Below are 16,874 nucleotides of genomic sequence, written 5' to 3' on the forward strand. Positions count from 1 at the left end.
TGAAAGGTTTGGTGTAGTGGCAAATGCAGTTTGTTTTAAGAAGTCTAGGATTCGATTCTTAGCTGTAGCAATTTTTTATTGCGTTGATACTTAAAAAGAAAATTTTGTATTACATTAAAAACAAAGAAAATCCGCCTTCAAAAACAACTAAACACTGAAAAATAATTTTACATAACAGATATATTATACTGGTTAGCAATTTTGGAGTCGGTGACGTAATTAAAATTGCTACTTAAGCTAGATAAATACATGAACCAATGTGAAGATAATGTTTTATTTCAGTTAGTCACCGACTCCAAAACCAGCATATACCTGTTATATAAAATTATTTATAACCTCCTTTTTGTAGTCGCTTAAAATGCATAACTACAAATGTCCAAGTTAGAAAAAAGATAAGCAAAGATCCTTCCTTAGTTTTTCTAGTCAACAAAAGCCTTTAGACGCGAGAATCGAACCTGCGTACTCTAAGCATCACTTCTTTGAATCAGGTGCAGTAAAGCCACTTTGCCGAGTCATAATAAAAAGCATATTTAATGCGAAGTGGAGGCTGACAAATAATAGATTATTTCTTATCAGCCCTTACATGGTTGGCCTAGTTGCAAAATACTGTTATAAAATGATCCCTTTACCGTACCGAAAAATATGTGGTAGTAGGTCTTATTACGCTGGATATATTAAATTGTATTTAAGAGCGTTTACGCATCCGCGCGCCGTATGTCTCAAAACAGCACTTTTCGAAGGAGATAATATCCATCAAAACATTATTTAAAAAACATATGAATTAGTAATTATTATAGAAAATTTTGTTGTCTAAAAAGTTAGTAGAGAAAATTTTTTGATTTATTGAGTATTTGTAAATTGTTTAATGATTACTGAACGGAGAATTTCAAATTTGCGCTTCGAACGTCTATTTCGAAGCTCAAAATATCTTAAACCACTAAGGAACATAACAATATGTTATTTTTATCTAACTAAAAAGTTCCTGAAGAAAGAAGTTAGTAGAGAAAAATATCTTTTTATGTTTAATTCATGAGAAATAAAAATTCAAAGAATTCGAAAATTTCAGAAATGTTGGTCATTTAAATGATTTTTTTATCACTATATCATACTTAATTGAATATAATATTGGATTACTATAATAGAAGAACATCTCCTTAAAACATACAATTTAAAAATTCTACAAAATTAGTTCTGTTATTTTTCTATAAATATTTTAAGTACCACTATAAAACGCAACGCGCAAATCGCTTCAAATTAGTCCGCCTTGAGGCTTTCTAGAGAGGACGTATCGATCGTCGCTCCGGCGAGACTCCGTTGGACTTTGCTGTGCGTAGAAAAATAGTCACGTGTATACAGTGATTGCCACATCTTAGTATTTTAGTAAGTCAAATATTTTTTTCTTTAATGATTGCCAATAATTTTAGTAGTTACTATAAATTATTATTATATTATTATGTTTCAGACACAATGGGAAGTAAAGCTATTTCTAGGCAAGAAAAGGAAACGTAACAACGCAAAATTCGTCATATTAAATTTTAAAGGCCGAAATATCCATGATTATTAATTATTTTTACGTTTTTCTTTCAACTGCGAGAACTAATCACTAACTAGACGTGAATTTAAATTCTTTACTTGTCAATACTTGTTTAGTTACCCAGATTAAAGGTGAAACAAAATGTATGAAAATGGACCTTGAGGTATCGCCTTAAACAGAAATTATGTTAGTTATAAAACAAAGAACATTATAAAACAAATTTTCAGTAAAATAACTCTTAAATGAAGCGCTGTAAGGCTATTTTTCTGTGACTATTAAAAAGGTTTTGCTTTATACGTTAAAAAAATGAAGTAGGGTTTCCATAAAGGTAATGTAATTGTATGTCATGATTTTCATTTGACAGATACTCTACATAAGTTCACGAGTCATGACTTCGGAAACGCTATAAACATTATTTGCAGAGCGTATTTCCGTCCCATGATGATACACTAGGTTATGTACAAAAATACGGTTGATATGGTCCATTTTCAAAACATTGGTAAGTCTATACTGTAGCACTCAGGTACATTGCGGCACTTTCTATTGTGTAAAGGACCCTTTTAGAATTGCCGCAATGGTTATAGAGATCTTCTAATTTCAAACACACATACTTTGTCTGTGATACTAATAATATTGATGTTATATCTTGACCAGGAAAATAAGAAACCTCGTCATGAAATACTATGGAAGTAATTGCCTGTACTGGCAACGTTAACTTTTAAACTAAAAATTAAAAGTGGCGCCCAAAGCAGGCTTTTATTTTCCTGGTAAGGCTATAACTAAAAATTTTATTTTCCTAGTAAGGCTATAAATTCCATTTTATTGTATACACTAGCTTTTGCCCGCGGCTTTGCCCGCGTTATAAAGTTTTTCAGGCTAAAGTTTTCCGTTATAAAAGTAGTAGTTTCCCGGGAGCCTATGTTCTTCCTAGGGTCTCAAACTGTCTCCATACCAAATTTCATCTTAATACGTTGGGTAGTTTTTGAGTTTAACACGTTTAGGCAGACGGATGCAGCGGGGACTTTGTTTTATAATAATTTTTAGAACTTTTAAGAGGAACAATCCCGTCATACATCATTGTTGCATAACTTTAACCGTTTACGCAGCGCACGCAACGGACGCTCTCAAAACTAATAAATTGTCCCCGTTTTTGCAACATGTTTCATTACTGCTCCGCTCCTATTGGTCATAGCGTGATGATATATAACTAAGAGCACTCCACAAACAAAGGGCTATCCAACGCAAAAATATTTTTTAAATTTGGACCGGTAGTTCCTGAGATTAGCTTTTACTGCTCCGCTCCTATTGGGTATAGCGTTATGATATATAGCCTATAGCGCTCCACGAATAAAGGGCTATCCAACGCAAAAAGATATTTTCAGTTTGGGCCGGTAGTTCCTGAGATTAGCCATTACTGCTCCGCTCCTAATGGGTATAGCGTGATGATATATATATAGCCTATAGCACTCCACGAACAATGGGCTATCCAACGCAAAAATATTTTTTCAGTTTGGACCGGTATTTCCTGAGATTAGCCATTACTGCTCCGCTCCTATTCGGTATAGCGTGATGATATATAGCCTATAGCACTCCACGAAAAAAGGCCTATCCAACGCAAAAGATTTTTCAGTTTGGACCGGTAGTTCCTGAGATTAGCGCGTTGAAACAAACAAACAAACAAACTCTTCAGCTTTATATAATAAACTCTTCAGCTTTATATAATAAACTCTTCAGCTTTATATAATAAACTCTTCAGCTTTATATAATAAACTCTTCAGCTTTATATAATAAACTCTTCAGCTTTATATAATAGTTTTTTGTAAAATATATACGATTTTTTTATTTTCCTTCCTCAATAAATATTTTTTGATTACGTGCCAACCCTATTCCGAGTAGCATTAAACAGGCTGTGTACGGAGCCTTGATGACAACTGGAACGCATCAAATGAGATAAACCATGGATGAACGGCCGACATGGTTCAAATTAACCGAGAGAGGATAACTTATTTCGTTCCATTGGCAGTTTATTTGGGCCGCTAAATAAAGCTTCCTGTCCCATTTCTGTGTTGGTATTAGATTTCATTTTTCGAGGTGGTATTGTTTGTACGCATGGGTTCGAAGTCCAATATAGCGGTAGAGTCGACTCTATTCAAATATCATAGGGTTCTAATAGGGGACCGGCCTGTGTTCGATTTTGTACATTATTCTATAAGAAATGATTGATAATACGAAAAAGAAACCCTCCTGCGAAAACTGTATTAAAATTGGTTAAAAAATGAGCCAGTAATTCATATTTAAATTTTATTGTATACATATACCCCTCGACTATGTGCCGAAGTGGGCGCGAAGTGAGGATATCGCTTCATCTCTTTCTTTCGCACGCGTCGTAATGCCCGATGACGTCACACGTGGGTATTGCGCCTCTTTTCTGTTTCTTGTTACTTACCCTTCTACCGAAATTAAAAGACTTATAACTTGTTGATTTTTTACCGGATTTAAATAATTCTTTCTGTGTTATAATTTATATAACATATCCGCAAAACCAGCGTCGATGTTGTAGTCACTGCTCACTGTCATTATAAGCCGAGTCCACTCCTTTTGCCACTCAGCTTTAAACCGTGTATATTAATCTATATAGTTTATAACAATGTGTCCTGTTATAAGTGGTGGCATTAAGTGATTTTTATTACAGAAAGAAAGTAAGCAACCTGCTAATAATAACTATATGTCAGTGGGCTCTATTACGTCAACGGCGAATCTTTTTTGCAAATACGGGCGTTCTAATCGGGTAGATTTGATAGCCGTTAAGGTAAGAGTAAAGAAAACTTTACTTATATGGCTATAAAAAATCTCCTCCAATAATTTTAACTGACTCTTAGATTCGGGTCTGTCTACTCTTCCTACTTAATTCTGCGAACATTCAACGTAAAAGGTCGCCATTGATTTTCAGCAAACCCAACCCAAAATGCGTCACAGCCACTGCGTGTTTTGATAAATGTTATAATCTTAACGCTGTCGATAGCATTAAATGAGAGTTTGTTGCCAAGTCAAATGAAGCTTTATTAACTTTCGTTTTATATGCGTATTTGTGTTTTTATAGCACGTAATAGAGTATATTGCGCCAAATCATTTAATTGGAGGGATGAAGGTAAATGAATTATTGATTAACGACCATTTTCAATAATCGAAACCAAACGCTATTTTCTATCTATCTCAAAAATGGCCCAATCAGAACATTTTTTTTGACAAGCTATCAAATGAGTTATTTTGATTAGTTTACGAAATCGGATTGAAGATTGAGATTGGGATTGTTTATTAAAAACGGCTGTAAATAACACCAGTTCCTCGGCGTTGAAATTTGGGCCCGATGTGGCGATAGACTTATACCAATACTGGAACGCATATGAGCATAGCAATGTGGTACCACTGCCTAACCCACCGGCTACAAAGCGCGGTCATATCGTTTTTCCTTTTACTTGCTATTACGCAAATGTAACCTTCGCCGGTCATCCGACCCATTTCGATCCAAGGTCGACACACAGATCTATTTCTGTTTCCATAAAAAAGAACCGTCTAAAACGCAACGGAACGAAATTAATTTCGACCGTAAACAGTGGTAATATAGTAGAAATTTATTTTAATTATTGTTTAGGTTATATCGACTACTATTATCGGCTCATTGATTGGGTGATGGTGTAGTGGTCAGTTCAGGCAATTGTATTTATTTATTTATTTAAGGTCAGCCAACAGTTGTTTACACATCTCATTGTAAACTTAAATTATTTGGCACCATGAACATGTGCAACAGCCACTTAAAGGCTAACACAACATGCACAAATAACGGTTGGGTATACATTACAAAATTATGACAAAATTAAAATATTTTTACAAAATAATTAGCTAAATTAAAAAACGTAAAAAAAGAAAATACTAAAATTAAATTAATAGAAGCATTGTATGACAGCAAATATTATTTTGCTGGTGGTAGGATGTTTGATATCCGCCCGGATAGCGACCACCGTACACAAGCTGTTAAAACCCGCCATGGTGGCCCACATAATATGCGTTCCGAGATCAGCTTGTGTATATCCGATTCCAACAGACCGGCATAATTGTGTCGACTGTCGAGGGGTAATCTCTCTTAAGTCGACATTCTATTAGACTCTACACCAATTATCATCAGATGTAGTGGAGTAACTTTTTCGTACACATATAAAAGAAAATCTTTTTAAATACATGTGAGTTAAGTAGGGAACATGCGCCATATATGGATATTATTACTACCCTCGTAGCTTGGTGACCTTTGTATAGATCTATATTAAACCTTGTTTACCCCTATAGTGATGTAGGTTAACCTTTATACGTATGTCTAGCTTTTGCTTGCAGCTTCGCTCGCGTGAAGGAGTTTTTTGGGATAATTATTTTCTCCGACTTACTTGATATGTATCGTTATATTATGACCAAATTACACAAAATCATTATAAATTGTAGCCTATGTGTTATTCTGACCAATATTACTGTAAACTTTCATCCAAATCCGTTCAGTAGTTTTTTCGTGAAAGAGTAACAAACATACGAGTACAACCATCCTCACAAACTTTGGCATTTATAATATTAGTAGGATCTATCTATGTAGGTACATATATAATTTGTGTATCGTGTGGATAATGTTTTCTTTTGTTTCAGAAAACAATGGCGGATACTTAAACCAGCAAAGAATTACTTAAACCAAGTACTTAATGTGAAATTCCAGTGATATATTTATACATAGTGCCAATAATTGTACAAATAAATTGTAAGCGAAAACGATGGATCCCGGCTACTTCGATATAGAGCGGGAACAGAACCCTAGGGAGAAGGCAAATATATTCTCTAAGTTCTGTTACTGGTAAGTTTATATATAATACAAGGTACCAGTAGATTTTTTTTATTGCTTTGAATGACAAGACGAGCTTACCGTTCGCCTGATGGTAAGCGATACAACCGTCCATAAACGGTAGAAACACCATCCAATACCTTCAATTACAAAGTATTGTTTGGTATTCCACTGCACTCGCTATCCTGAGAACATGATATGTTAGGTCTTATTATGTCCAGTAGTTACACTGGCTACAATGCATGTTGCTGAGCTAGGGCCTGATTGCGGCTGCAATATTTGACAAATATATGTATTTGTCTGTTGTCTATATCTTAAGTTATACAGTGTTGAAAATTATGTATTGGTTTTGGTCGCGGTTCTGTCCGCGTTTACATCTATTTCCGGTATAAAAAAGTGGGTCACAGTAATGAGGTATAAGCTAGCTTCCTATTAGTGAAAGTATTATTAAAATCGGCTCAATAGTTTCAGAGATTAGGTCGTTCAAACAAAAATAAACAATTGATAAGTTCTAGGTGACCTCTAGTTCGTTCCAGGTTATGCAATATAAACACTATTATATTTCGTAGAATAAGAATTCTAACCTTAGAATTCTTCATATATTTTAGACCGCCATGTTCTGGTGTCTGGTGTCAAATGGCGTATCCTGCTTTAACTCGTTTTACATTTCAGGTATACTGTCCCCATCTTCGTGAAGGGACGAAAAGGGCAGCTTAGTATATCAGATCTTTACAGGTTGGTGAAAATAAAATAACCATAATTATCTTAGTAATACCCTATTTATCTAAAATATAATCGCTAACAATTACTTAGACGCACCTCGGAGTTAGTAAGATGGTGATGTGGTACCTCCATGCCTCGGAAAGCATGTGAAGCAGTTCGTCCTGCGCCGGATCTCTCTCCGGTCATGTCGGATTGCCGTCTCACCGGACTATGAGAGTGAAGGAACAGAGAGTGCATATAGATGCACATATATACAATACATAGGTATTGCCAACAAACTTGTGCACTATAATATCTTATGCGTATCTGAGATTGGCCGCTGTGGCCGAAATTCGGCTAGGGATACGTAGTTTAAATACAAAGCATTTTTTTTTAGTTTGTGAGTTTTTTATAATATGTGTTCTTTGACCTTGTGTTTTTGTTTGTCAGATGTACCCCGGGGCACCGAGCAGCGCCCCGCGGCGATACCATCGGTCGAAAATGGAAGCAGGACCTACTTAAAAAAGGTAAGTTTGTTTCTGAGAATCATACGCCAATTGATGAATAATGGTCATAACTCCACAACAGAAATGGCGAACCTTTGATAGTTAGTGTACCTTTATTTATAAAACAAAGAAATGACGTGTAACGAGCCGTCCACCGGTTTTATCTATCCTAGTGCCCCTTTTTTGCGATTTTTTTTTCGACGCAACTTTGTTTTGTTATTTGTTTTTTGTCGGGGCTCGGCACAGTGGCTTCACTGCCCTGATGTCAAGCGAAGTGAGGTCCAAAGAAAGATGCATATATAATGTTTCGCATATTACTCGCATGATTTATTTTGTCATGGCCACTACTGGAACGTGGGCCATATTTCGCCATTCCTGCTCCAGTGGGATGATTCGGTGTACGTTATAACTCTAATGGTCGTTTGAGACCAGGGTTTTTTAAACGCCGATTGTTAGATTAGATGTTACTAGCATTCCTCGCAACTGCCATACTCCCGTGCTAAGCGCAAAAGCGGTATGTCAGGGAAACCTTATTTTGAGATAATCGAAATTTTGTAAATATAGTTTCGTATGTAAAACTGAGATAGAGAAACTGTTTTAAGGTTTTTTTAACAAGTTCTAAACAAGACACCGTTATTTACGTAAGATCATTCGATGAGTACATTTATTAATGATAAAACCAATATCGGTTTAGTAGTTCCATAGATTATGCCCCTACAGACAAACTCACTAGCTTTTCCTCTTTATATTAGTATAGATAATTGTTTTGTATTAGGGATATTCACTAATAATAGAGGCCGGCAATCGCTTTTACCGCGGAACTTGTTTATTGCGAGCATGAATAATGAATTGACAATTGACAAGAGAACATAGACAATCACATAGATAATAACACAAATTAAATTAAATTGGACTTTTACTCAACAATAATCTAATGCACCGTCTGCTAATTTGAAAACTTTATCAGTAACATTTTAAGATTGGTTGTGCTTGATTTTCTGCTTGAACTGTACGTTTTTCTTATTTTCAGATAAAGGGAAGAATCCGTCGTTACTTCGAGCCATTATTAGTATATACGGTGCTAAGTTCTTAATAGGAAATATTATTTTTGCCTTCTGCGACTCGTTTATCAAGTAAGTTCATCGACTTTTTAATTATATCTTTCGTATACCATTTGAATTGGATAATAGTTGACTTAAAACCATTTTCGGATTTTATCGCGTTTTTTTATAGGTATTATAATTTCCTCCCCACGTTTCGAAGACTTTGTAGCCTTCATGGTCACAGAGCGGATCGCGATAAAAGCCGAAAAATAGTTTTTTTTTTATCAATGTTTAACATTCGTGTAAACATAAGAAATCAATATGATCTTATTTGTGTATAAATATGTACTTGTGTATAAAAGCAGCGATAGCCTAGTTGGTGGATTGCCAAGACGAATGTCCGCAGGTTCAAAATCAAAGGGCACACACCTCTGACTTTTCTAAAATTATGTGTGTATTCTTTGTGAATTATCGCTTGCTTTAACGGTGAAGAAAAACATCGTTTGGAAACCTGCATACCTGAGAAGATTCTGTAGGAATTTTGAGGGTGTGTGAAGTCTAGCAATCCGCACTAGGCCACCGAGGTGGATTAAGGCCTAATCCCTCTCGGAAGTAGAGGAGGCCTGTGCCCAGCATTGGGACAGTATATAACACAGGGCTGATATTATCATACACTTGTGTTTCAGATTAGCAATACCAATGTGTCTAGAAGGTCTGATAAACTACTTCTCGCCGGCGCACGGCGGGGTGCCGGTCACACACGCGTATCTTTACGCTCTCGGCGTCGTTGGGTGAGTAGTAACATTGGCTTTCTTCTTTGCCGAATTTTAGACAATGGTTATTAGCAAGCACATGGGCGTATCCGGCTTGGATACAATGGAGGGGAGGCTAATAGTCACTTTTAAACTAGAAGCGGGGGGGGGGGATCAATATATAAATATTATATAGCTAGCACCAATACATATTTGTATTGCCGCCTTTGTGTACGGTCAGGTATGTCATCTGTGTGTATAAGGAGATATTATCATAATGAAACTCTTGTTTCAGCTTCATGGTAATGAGCGCCAGTATCATGCACCCGATGCTGCTGTGGCTTCTGGACACGGCGATGAAGATCAGGGTCGCATGCTGCTCACTCATCTATAGGAAGGTACGTTGTATATACAAGTCTATATTACAAAGTGACTTTACAGCATCGGTTAGCATGGATAGAGGCACGAATCGTGAGCACATTCGTGAGTCGATCTGATATCCAACACTTCGATGTGCAGTGGGATTGGTCCGTTAGTAGATACTCGTTGTCTATTGGCTTAAACTTTTTATGCGTCTACTATACACTCGTAAAATTTGTACATAGATCGCCCCCACCATTGTTCATCTGTGCTCATGACTTGTGCCGTTTATTCTAAGTGAAGTGTAGGGACTACGTCGACCAGCAATGGTTGTTGTATCCACTGACGAACTTTCCTGGTATAGCATAGTATTAATTATTATTATATCAATATTAAATGATTCGTACATTATTTAACAAAATAAAAAATATACTTATGTATCCATTGTGTTATTTTTGTGGAGCGATAGTTACCACTCATCGTCAGATGACGGATCTCATATGCGTAGTTTTAAATTTTTAACCAATATGTTTGGTTTCCAGCTCCTCCGCTTGGATCTGACGGTGGGTGGCAAGGCGTCCGAGGGTCTCGCTGGCCACGTGGTGAACCTGCTCACGACCGACGCGCAGCGGTTCGACATGGCGTGCCTGTTTATGGTGGACCTCGTGCGCACGCCCATCGAGAGCACCATCATTGTGTACCTTATGTACAGGCAGATAGGGGTAGCCACGCTTATTGGAGTCGCTTTCCTGCTGTCTTTCATACCTCTGCAAGGTAAAGAATAAAATAAATATACGGATTAATATCCGAAAAAATATCCGCACAAAAATCCGATACAATATCCGCATAAAAATCCGATTAAATATCCGCAATATGATACCCAAGATTTATCCGCATGCGTAGAATGTGGCCTGACGCTAGTATCCGCATGTTTAAATATTAACAATAAATATCCGCAAGCATACAATGTCTACCATGCTAACCCAGCATATTAGAGCCAATGTATGACATTAACCTGCACATTACGATCTCATGAATAAAGAATTTAATTATCATTTTTGCAGGTTATCTAAGTAAAATATCGAGCAAGCTCCGCAGACAGACTGCCATAAGGACGGACAACCGTATCCGGCTGATGAACGAGGTCATACAGAGCATTGAGGCTATAAAGATGTACGCGTGGGAGACGGCGTTCGCAAGGATCATCGGCGAGGCTAGGAAGTAAGTGCCAAAGTGTATGATGATGATTTGCTGATGGTAGGACATATTTTATATCCGCCCGGATAGCGATCACCTTACACAAGGTGTTAAAACCCGCCATAGTGGCTCACGTGAGTGTGCCGCGTTCCATGATCAGCCTGTGTATATCCGGTTTCAACAGGCCGGCATAATTGTGTTGACTGGCGAGGTGTAATCATCTCTCGCTAGTCGACATTCTATTGGACTCCACTCCACTTACCATCAGCAGTGAGGTGACTTTGCTGTGGCTGTATTAAAAATAAAAATAATATATTTTTTTATATTTACGTATATGGACATTGAAATAAAACTATTTAACGGTTTTTATGCAATAAAGTCAGTAAGTCTACCTCGTGCCCGAGAAGGCTGCAGATTTTGAGACGTTGGGAGTAAAAATAAAGGAATTTATCGATAAAAAAAACTTTTTATTATAAAATATAATATTTAAATGTTACTTTTTTTCTAACCTGGCATGGAAATACTTATACTTAGTTGTTTACCCTGGCATAAGAAAATCACCGTAATGGTAATTACAACGTAGACCAAATATAATGATCTCATAATGTTTTGTCAGTGTTCTTTTGGAGTAGTCTTTCATTCTTTATATCATGCCTTTTCGCAGAAAGGAAATGAACGTAATAAAAAAATCGTCATGGCTGCGAGCGGTGATGATATCGTGCGTGAAGCTGAACACCAAAGTGGCCATCCTGCTCAGCATCGTGAGCTACATATCCTTCGGGAACGCCCTCACCGCCGCCAAAGTGTTCGTCATATTCTCTTACTACGACATACTGAAGTATACCCTGGTCGACTTCCTTCCCCTGGCGATAACGTTCACGCTGGAGGCGTATGTGAGCATCAAGAGGATGCAGGAGTTCCTGCTGCTGCCCGAAGTGGATGATGACGGAGTGGACCTGGTGACCATTGATGATAAGACGCCGGTGATGAATGGTGTCTTCGAGAAGATCGGTAATGGGTGGGTATTTTGTTAAAAAATATTATGGTATTTAAAAAGAAATGAGGATGGGAGCATTGAGGAACTAATTGTCAATATAAAAAAATAAAATTCATCGAGTATTTTTGGTCAGAAAATACGTCTTTAAGTGCAAAATATATTTGAATATTTCTGTAAAATGATATTTTAAATATTTTTTTCTATATGACAACGACCGTTTGTAATATATTTTTAACCTTGTTTCAGGCAACAAGCGTACATAAAGTCGGAATCGAACCTGGAGCGCATGAAGCCGCCGGTCCTCATCGCCATGAAGGACTACAGCGCGCACTGGAAGAACGCCGAGGACAGCGGACAAATAGCCGCGCTCTCCGACATCAACTTTACTGTGAGTCTGTGGCGCGTAGTACAAATGGGGTGAATAGGAATGAAGCGATGAATGGAAATAATGAGATGACAATGATCTTGTATTAATTACACAGGTGGATCGATCGAATCGTTATTCAGATTTATCTGTTTTTCATTATGTCCCTATTCACCCCCCGCCCCCCTCACGTCATTCCTGTTAAATCCAGTTCATAGTATTGGTACAATTTGAGCAGTCAATAAAAATGTTGACTAAAATTAGGCTTGTTTGGAGACACAGAATATAGTTTAATGTTAATAAAACATAACCATATTTTACACCCTTAGATAATTAAGTAGATTGTAATCAGTAGACTAATTAATTTTCAGGTAAAACCAGAATCTCTAACAACAATAGTGGGCACGGTGGGGTCCGGCAAGTCCACACTCCTCCAGGCGATACTGCGCGAGATATCGCCCAGCAGTGGGCATCTGCAGGTGGACGGCGTCGTGGCGTACGCGGCGCAGGACCCCTGGCTTTTCGAGGCTTCGGTAAGGTTCTCATATTTTTTTTAGAAGATAAAAATTGTTTTCCTGGACCTTTGTCAGTTATGATAATGTGTGAAGTTAAAATAGGTTTTTTTTTTTAATAAAATATTCTACCTTTTTTTAACAAAACCAAAAAATATCCATTGGTGTTATACATATAAATATCTACTACTAGCAAAATGTAAATATATTTATTATGTTTCCATTCGCAGGTACGTCAAAACATATTATTTGGCCAAGAGATGGACTTGCGCAGGTACAAGCAAGTAATCAAGTGCTGCCAACTGAAGAGCGACCTTGACATCCTGTCGCACGGTGATAAGACCATAGTGGGGGAAAGAGGTGAGTGCATATATTTACAACATACAAGGCTAGCGGTCAATCGGTCTAAAAATGACCTCATTAGTCTGGTGATAGAGCGGTGAATGGGGATGTTTGAGGTTGGCTTCTCAAGTCGAGGAACAAAAATTTGTGTCCTAATTTTTTTTTTATTAAATGACTATTTATATAATAAGGTTTGTGTTAGTTATGAATGTAGGTCCGCCTCTATCACATCATAGGACGGATATACCTACAAAAATCATGAGTTTGTGTTCCGTAAAGACAAAAATACATTCCTCATTCCAGGCGCGTCCCTGTCTGGAGGTCAGAGGGCCAGGATATCGCTGGCTCGCTGCGTTTATCAGATCGCAGATGTGTATTTACTGGACGACCCCCTGGCTGCGGTCGATGCTAAGGTATGGGAGTTTCACCAATATTTGTGTTTTTGAGATTAACAAAACCGACTATATTCAAGTTGCCTACATGATAGTTTGTATAGCTTGACCAGGAAAATAAAAACATCATCATCTTGTGGTAACATATCTTACTAATTTACTGTATTATTATTGACAACGTCAATTTTAGGACGACAAAGCAAAAGTACAATGTAGGTTTTTTATTTTCCTGGTCAGATTAAAAAAATTGTTTTTTTTTTAATCTATGGCTGTCTTCAATATACATGTAATTGTCTATGATCATTCCATTTTACTCCTAGTGTCATCTACTGAGCTTAAAATGACTTCCCATATCGTTAATCGAGAACATGTGATATAATATAATATTACTCGGTGTCCCAGGTGGCGCAGGCGATCTACGAGGAGTGCATCCGCGGGTTCCTGCGCGACAAGGCCACCGTGCTCGTCACCCACCACGTGCAGTACGCGCGCCACAGCGACAACGTCTGCGTCATGCGCCACGGCCGGGTACGCATGCGCACGCGCACCGACACGCACCGACACGCACCGACACGCACCGACACGCACCGACACGTACCGACACGCACCGACACGCACCGACACGCACCAACCGCACTACACACAACACAAACATTCTAAACTAGCGTTTCCCGCGGCTCCACCCGCGTTAAAAAGTTTTTCAGGCTAAAGTTTTCCCTTATGAAAGTAGTAGTTTCCCGGGACCCTATGTTCTTCCCGGGGTCTCAAACTGTCTCCATACCAAATTTCATCTTAATACGTTGGGTAGTTTTTGGAGTTCAACATGTTCAGGCAGACAAATGCAGCGGGGGACTTTGTTTTTATTATATATTTTTTAGAACTTTTTAAGAGATACAATCCCGTCATACATCATTGTTGCATAACTTTAACCGTTTACGCAGCGCACATAACGGAAGCTCTCAAAACTAATAAATTGTCCCCATTTTTGCAACATGTTTCATTATTGCTCCGCTCCTATTGGTCATAGCGTGATGATATATAACTAAGAGCACTCCACAAACAAAGGGCTATTCAACACAAAAGATTTTTTCAGTTCGAATCGGTAGTTCCTGAGATTAGCCATGACTGCTCTGCTCCTATTAAGTATAGCGTGATGATATATAGCCTATAGCACTCCACGAACAAAGGGCTATCCAACGCAAAAAGAATTTTTCAGTTTGGACCGGTAGTTCCTGAGATCAGCCATTACTGCTCCGCTCCTATTGGGTATAGCGTGATGATATATAGCCTATAGCACTCCACGAACAAAGGGCTATCCAATGCAAAAGAATTTTTCAGTTTGGACCGGTAGTTCCTGAGATCAGCCATTACTGCTCCGCTCCTATTGGGTATAGCGTGATGATATATAGCCTATAGCACTCCACGAACAAAGGGCTATCCAATGCAAAAAGAATTTTTCAGTTTGGACTGGTAGTTCCTGAGATTAGCGCGTTCAAACAAACAAACAAACAAACAAACAAACTCTTCAGCTTTATATAATAGTATAGATATACTTACCTAGCTTTTGCTCACGGCTCCTCCCGCGTCGATTACTTTTGTTCGAGAGAAAACTCCCGCTATATATTTTCGAGGTAAAATGTGACCTATATTTTTAATTAGATCTTATATAATGTTTCCCTTACAGATAGTAGCTCAAGGCACGTACAACGAGCTCAAGAATGGCGTGGCGGAGTTCGAGAAACTGATAGAGATGGGTGAGAAAGTGGAAGAAGAGAAGATGAAGCAGAAGGCCGCCTCGTACGAGAACCAGGAGGCTATTGTGAGTTGTTACATGATTTAAGGTTACAATGAATAGTCTCGATATAGATTCAGTTTCCGAATTATCCAATCAAAATAAGTCATATAGTAAAGCTCTGTTGTGATTGGCCATTGTGTGTACAATCCGGTTTATTTTCTCGATCTTGCGGATTGGGACGTTCTCTTTATTTGAAATCAGTTAAATAGTAATTTTTTTGTCTCAAGGTGTACGACATAATTGTTAAATCGGAAATGTTTAAAGCGGAAGCGAGGAAGAGCGTTAGTGGTTTGAATTTTTCAGAGCCGCCACACGACAGGCGTTTACGTGCGTTTACCGTTACTCATGCGCACGCGCTTCAAACGCGCGTTACAATTTATTACACAAAATGTATTACTTTATTCAGGGAATACGAAAACTAAACGTAAACAAAAATTACCAACTTATTAATGTAATATTGCATTCGATATAAATGATAATTCTAACAAAGTCGATATTTTATAAAACACTCCTATAAATGCTCAAGTGAGTCATCTTTTTAATATGAGTTCGGTAAACTGATCCGACAACTTCTGACGGTAAGCCGATTGGGGTCCAGATAAAGTATCGACTAATGAGAGATGATTATGTGGACACAATTATGCCGGCCCGTTTGAAAACGAATATATACAGTGATCCAGGAAGGAAATCCACTAATGTGGGCCACTATGGCGAGTGTTTGAGCGTCTGGAAACTAAAACAAGGTGTTCATATTGAGTTTTATGTTGCCTGAATATTGTATACTGAACCCCGCCTTAAACGTCTGTCGGAACGTGGCCTTAAATGTTGTTTGTCGTTGTTGTACTTCTAGCTTACTTGTACTTATTTTATAATTCAATTTGATGTTTTATACAGAGTTACTGTTAGATAAATTTAGATTATAATATTATTGTTATTTGTTTCTTTGAATATAAAATTATATATAGAATATATTATTATGTAGATTATATATTTACATATAGATTATGTATATATGTATCACATATGTGTGTGTTTATCTAACCTATGAAAAATTAGGATGCTATGTTGAGTTTTGCAAGTTTTCTTATTTATTCTATTTGAGTTGAGCCTAAAATAATTATTGTTAATTCTAATGTAATAATTTTCAGGAACACAGTTACAAACTGAGATCCCAAAGGTCCATGTCGGAGGCGTCGCAGCTCTCATTCAATCTAGATTTAGACAACAACTTGGACCCTAAATACGAAGGTGAGTATTTATAGCGAAGTTATGCCATCTTCCTGACATATTTTTTGATTATTTCTTACATATGTACGGAAAGTGGATCTAATGCACCTGATGGCATGTGAAGATGTTTCCACATAGGGTATTGATGTAAGATCATTATCCCTGCTCCCAATCTCAAGCCGATGTCGAGAATGAATCAATCAAAATAACTTATTTGTAAGTGTGTCAAAACATGTTTTGATTCGACCGTTTATTGAGTTAGATCGTAAAAAGCA

General features: G+C 37.5%; 1 protein-coding gene across 3 annotated transcripts in view; it reads left to right on the top strand.

Annotated features, from left to right (window-relative positions):
* The window catches only part of LOC115446373 (probable multidrug resistance-associated protein lethal(2)03659), a 53,641-nt gene that overhangs the window by 25,022 nt on the left and 11,745 nt on the right, over positions 1–16,874 (top strand). For all 3 annotated transcript variants that reach the window (XM_030173006.2, XM_037444701.1, XM_037444700.1), the window contains exons 2-17: positions 6,221–6,422; positions 7,083–7,145; positions 7,563–7,639; positions 8,649–8,751; positions 9,348–9,452; positions 9,709–9,811; positions 10,316–10,547; positions 10,838–10,994; positions 11,635–11,988; positions 12,214–12,355; positions 12,703–12,864; positions 13,074–13,203; positions 13,489–13,598; positions 13,980–14,105; positions 15,262–15,396; positions 16,521–16,620. In XM_030173006.2, the coding sequence (XP_030028866.1) occupies positions 6,343–6,422; positions 7,083–7,145; positions 7,563–7,639; positions 8,649–8,751; positions 9,348–9,452; positions 9,709–9,811; positions 10,316–10,547; positions 10,838–10,994; positions 11,635–11,988; positions 12,214–12,355; positions 12,703–12,864; positions 13,074–13,203; positions 13,489–13,598; positions 13,980–14,105; positions 15,262–15,396; positions 16,521–16,620 (2,179 nt within the window). In that variant the 5' untranslated portion in view covers positions 6,221–6,342. The remainder of the gene's footprint in view (positions 1–6,220; positions 6,423–7,082; positions 7,146–7,562; positions 7,640–8,648; positions 8,752–9,347; positions 9,453–9,708; positions 9,812–10,315; positions 10,548–10,837; positions 10,995–11,634; positions 11,989–12,213; positions 12,356–12,702; positions 12,865–13,073; positions 13,204–13,488; positions 13,599–13,979; positions 14,106–15,261; positions 15,397–16,520; positions 16,621–16,874) is intronic.

Source organism: Manduca sexta, chromosome 28 (genome assembly GCF_014839805.1).
Source record: "Manduca sexta isolate Smith_Timp_Sample1 chromosome 28, JHU_Msex_v1.0, whole genome shotgun sequence".
Lineage (NCBI taxonomy): Eukaryota > Metazoa > Arthropoda > Insecta > Lepidoptera > Sphingidae > Manduca > Manduca sexta.